Below are 3,929 nucleotides of genomic sequence, written 5' to 3'. Positions count from 1 at the left end.
CTGCGCTGAGTGCCTTTATTTGTTAGCGCCCTCCCTCGACCGTCGAGGATTCATGGTCTGCAGTGGGCCTACCACGCTAAACCGCCAGGGAATAAGATTAAGCTGCAAAACGGTGAGGTCAACCAGGTGAACACCTCTACTGCGGGATAGGGAACAACCGTGTGCCATGAACCAAGACTTTAACATATTACAAGTCTCTTGAGTCTGCTCAAGAATGTCATGATGTATTGAGGTCTGGGAGAGTAACATTGCTTAGAGTAGGTTATAGAGTTCCTTTTCAGGTTTATGCTTAGGTTAGTTTGTACTTCTCTGAGCCATTTGAGAAAACCAAACTACTTTATAGGCAATTATGTGCCCTTTAAATGGTTAATGTAGCCTCTTGTGTTAAGGCAATAAATACCTTTGTGTTTATCACATCATGTTTATTACAGTTGCAAACAATTATGATAGAGACACAGATTGAGGAAAACGTACATGATCATTTTATTATGAGACATCCAGAGCTTTAGTGGGAACGCACACAACCCCAAGTCTTTAGAGATGAATTTTCAGTGTTAAAAAATTGCCATTCTTGTTTTTTTTTTATTCCAAAAAAGTCCTGCATAATTACACACAATTTTGTAAAATTTATTTCTCCCATTAAGTTAGGTTTATTTGTCTTCTTAAGAAATCAATTCAGCTGCATTATTATTCAAATGCGAAGGAGACCACCATTTAACTGTACCTGGAATGTTTTCAGTTATTTGTCAAGAATGCTTGATTATTCCTCTTTCTCATAGACAATTAATTTTTAAGGAAATGAAACAAAAACCCCCAAATTAAGAACGACACTGCACAGACCCCAGAGTATAAACAACCACTAAACTGGCACAGACTGCGCTGGTGAACCAAGAGCACACCATCACCTACCACCAAGCCACCAGCCAACTCCCACTACAAACTCCCAAACAAGGACCTAACAATATATTAAAAACAATGCAGACAAAAGTATGCCTTTGCAGATTCATGACATTTCTTCTTGCTTCTGTAAGTTCTGACTGCCCAGAGTTTTTTGCACACGTGTTGTCTCATAACACTGCATTGATCATATATGCAATGAGAGAGTGAGACCACGGAGGCCTCCCTGGGAAACGTCAGACGAACTCACACCATCCTTTTGCTGGCAATGGAGACACCTGATATGACTGAGGCTGAACACATTTAGCTTTGTTTTGTGCTAAAAACCTGTACCAGTATTTACAAAATTGTTGATAAAAATATTTCTCTGGTGAAGGTGGAGAAGAAAAAAAGTAGGAGAGGGGGAACGGGGATCCAGGTGTGACTGGGGGCTGCTGAAGGAGGGGCCTGAATGGACGGATGGACAGATGGATGGATGGATGGGTTGGCGTGGTGCTACTCTGCCTTCGATTCCTCCTTCTCTGGCTCAGGCTCAGCCTCGGGGGTCTCCTCCACCTGCACAGAACCAGGCACACAGTCGAGTTTATTCAGGATTCTCCATTCACCTTTTTTCAGTCAGGAGGACACACAACGATAAATGTAAACGCAGTAGTAGTGCCAAAAACGTACCAATAATTACACAGTTATAAAGGGAAATTCATGTTTTAAATTAACCAATGACATATTTAGTACTTCTATATCAGTTGGCCCGGCTCCATCCGCCTGTTGCTATTCCTATAGTGAATGTGTCCCTGGTCATTACAAGTTTGAGGGGCAAGATATGTAGTAAAAGATAAGGAAATCAGAAAGCTGTCTGGAGTCAACCATACTTTTAACATTTAGAAGGCTGAAAAAGTAAGATGCCTTTTCTCACTGATTGTGGGACAGTATTCCCAATAGCATCTGTTTAGTGTTTAGGCACTGAGCATAGGGACTCACTGAAGTGATTACATGCATGCATTCTCCTTCTCTAGCATGCATGCATTATCTTATAAAGAGATGAAGTGTGCAGACTCAACTAACAACCTTATCAGAAAGTGTTGTGATGCCCCCTGGCAGGAGTATACAAAGTACACATACACAAGTATGCAAATAATTCCAGAGATCTGTGTTTATTGCATTTGCTATGTCTATTATTATGTCAACTACAGGTAAAATCAACTTACTCGCCCTAACTTACTGTCCCATGAGCATCATACCTCATTAGTTTTGGTCTCCCCATTTTCAGACTGGTTCTCCTCCTTAGGCTCCTCAGCCTTTGCCTTCTTTTTCTCCTCCTTTTTGTCGTTCACCTCTTTATCTTTCTGTTGGAAGAACAGAAGAAAGTGTCTTGTATGTGTACTGAGTCTAAAAAAGTCAATAACTTATATACTATTAGATACAGTAACAAAAGACACTTATAACGTTTATGCTAGACATGGATAAAACTCTGAGGGAAACCCCCAACAGAAAGCAGAAAACATGAAAATGACAAATTATAAGTCAAAAAGTTGGAAAGTAAGAAAAGCAGAAATGTTTACCTTCGGTGTCTTTTTAGGTTTAGGTTCTGGTTTAGCAGGGGCTGGTTTCTATTACAGAAATGAAAAATACTAGTGTTACAAAAAATGTTTTTTACATTTTTACAAACTGATTTTTTTTTTTTTAAATAAAGAACAAAGATACATTTCCAACTAAAAATATACATATCCAGAGGCCTCACATTAACATTAAGTAACATTATGGGAGTAAAAAAAATCAGGCATAACAGGCATAGGCAAGTAAGATAAATGAGTTTTAATGTTAACTTACACTTACCGCCGATAACCTGGCGGATCTTCTCTGGGGCTGTAGGTAGAGGAAATACAATTGAAGTTAAATGTAAATGAATAAGTAAGTGGACCTGCAGTGCAGCTTGCCATAACACCTGACTGTAGATATGACAATTTTGCCCTCACCAGTTACATCCGTGCAATAGCAGGAGTAGTAACCACTCAAATCAAAATGAAAAACAACATCCACTTACTTCCTCTTTCACCTCTCCATCGGTTCCCTGCAGAAATAAAATGAGAAACGGAATTAATTTTTGATCATAGTGAACTTGCACAACTTTATCACATAAGAACACAACTCATGTTTAACTGAGACACCTATTTAGAACGGAAACGTTTTCACGGCATCGGCTTTAACATTGACAGGGGGAGGGGCACAAAACATTCCCTCTCTACTACGCCATCTGGCGATAAGAAGGTGTCATAGCAGTCATCTTGCAAAACGAACAAAGAAAACGTATGAAAATGTTTTATTAACACGTCCCTTCCATGGCTTTACAGCGACGATTAAATAAACTGAATCTCCCCTCCATTTTTCTATGCCATTTAGACGAGCGGTAACGCGATATTGCGTCTAAAAACCTGTATTCATTACAACCCGCGTTCGAGATGGAGAGTGTAGGAGCTGCAAAGCATGGCTGCGGTTCCACAGGCATGGAGATTCCAGTTCAGCGCAGACACAAGACTGGTAGCAATAGTGCTGCTCAGGAAACCCATGAAATAACACTCCACTCTTGAACAAATTATCGCAATTACACTAAAAATAACACGAAAATAACCTTAATGCAATTATCAGACCGAGATCGCAAGTCCCAACGACAGATTTTTTAGAAAAATCACCGTTGTCTCGAGGGCTTCCTAATTTCGCTACGGATTTATAAGGACAAAAGTATATCCGCATGTCGTAATCAGGTCGTTTACCTACCTTTCTTTTAGGCATGGCGAATTCCTTTACTATTTTCTTCTTTTAGGTGAAACTAAGAGGTTATCTGCTTAATTTGGACTTCACAGTTTAGATAGACAGGCGTTCGCAGAGCTCTGGTCCTGTAGTAAACACACAGTTACATTAAAACCAGTGGTTGAATGGGGGGGTGGAGGTGCGGCCAATTTCTGACTGATTTTAAATTTGACCAATCGAGGGACACCAAGATGTGCTTCAGACGAACTAGATTCTGAACTCTGTAG

The 3,929-nt window shown here is 40.0% G+C and overlaps 1 protein-coding gene across 2 annotated transcripts; it reads right to left on the bottom strand.

The window, feature by feature from the left end:
* Nucleotides 1-459: 459 nt before the first annotated feature.
* Nucleotides 460-3,828, bottom strand: hmgn7 (high mobility group nucleosomal binding domain 7). Of its 2 annotated transcripts, none has more exons than XM_076274069.1 (6): nt 3,670-3,828; nt 2,939-2,965; nt 2,725-2,760; nt 2,457-2,504; nt 2,136-2,240; nt 460-1,452 (listed from the first exon to the last, which is right to left on the bottom strand). In XM_076274069.1, exons 1-6 carry the CDS (start codon nt 3,682-3,684, stop codon nt 1,393-1,395), a joined length of 291 nt encoding a protein of 96 aa, XP_076130184.1. In that variant the 5' UTR covers nt 3,685-3,828; the 3' UTR covers nt 460-1,392. The 2 variants fall into 2 exon arrangements, with proteins under 2 accessions (XP_076130184.1, XP_076130185.1); XM_076274070.1 differs by having other exon boundaries at nt 2,731-2,760.
* Nucleotides 3,829-3,929: the final 101 nt, after the last annotated feature.

Source organism: Alosa pseudoharengus, unplaced genomic scaffold (assembly GCF_046254945.1).
Source record: "Alosa pseudoharengus isolate Yale_2024_CS ecotype anadromous, Long Island Sound unplaced genomic scaffold, YU_APseudo_1.1 YU_APseudo_1.1_scf_8, whole genome shotgun sequence".
Taxonomy (NCBI): domain Eukaryota; kingdom Metazoa; phylum Chordata; class Actinopteri; order Clupeiformes; family Clupeidae; genus Alosa; species Alosa pseudoharengus.
This window is presented reverse-complemented; position numbering and strand designations above follow the sequence as displayed.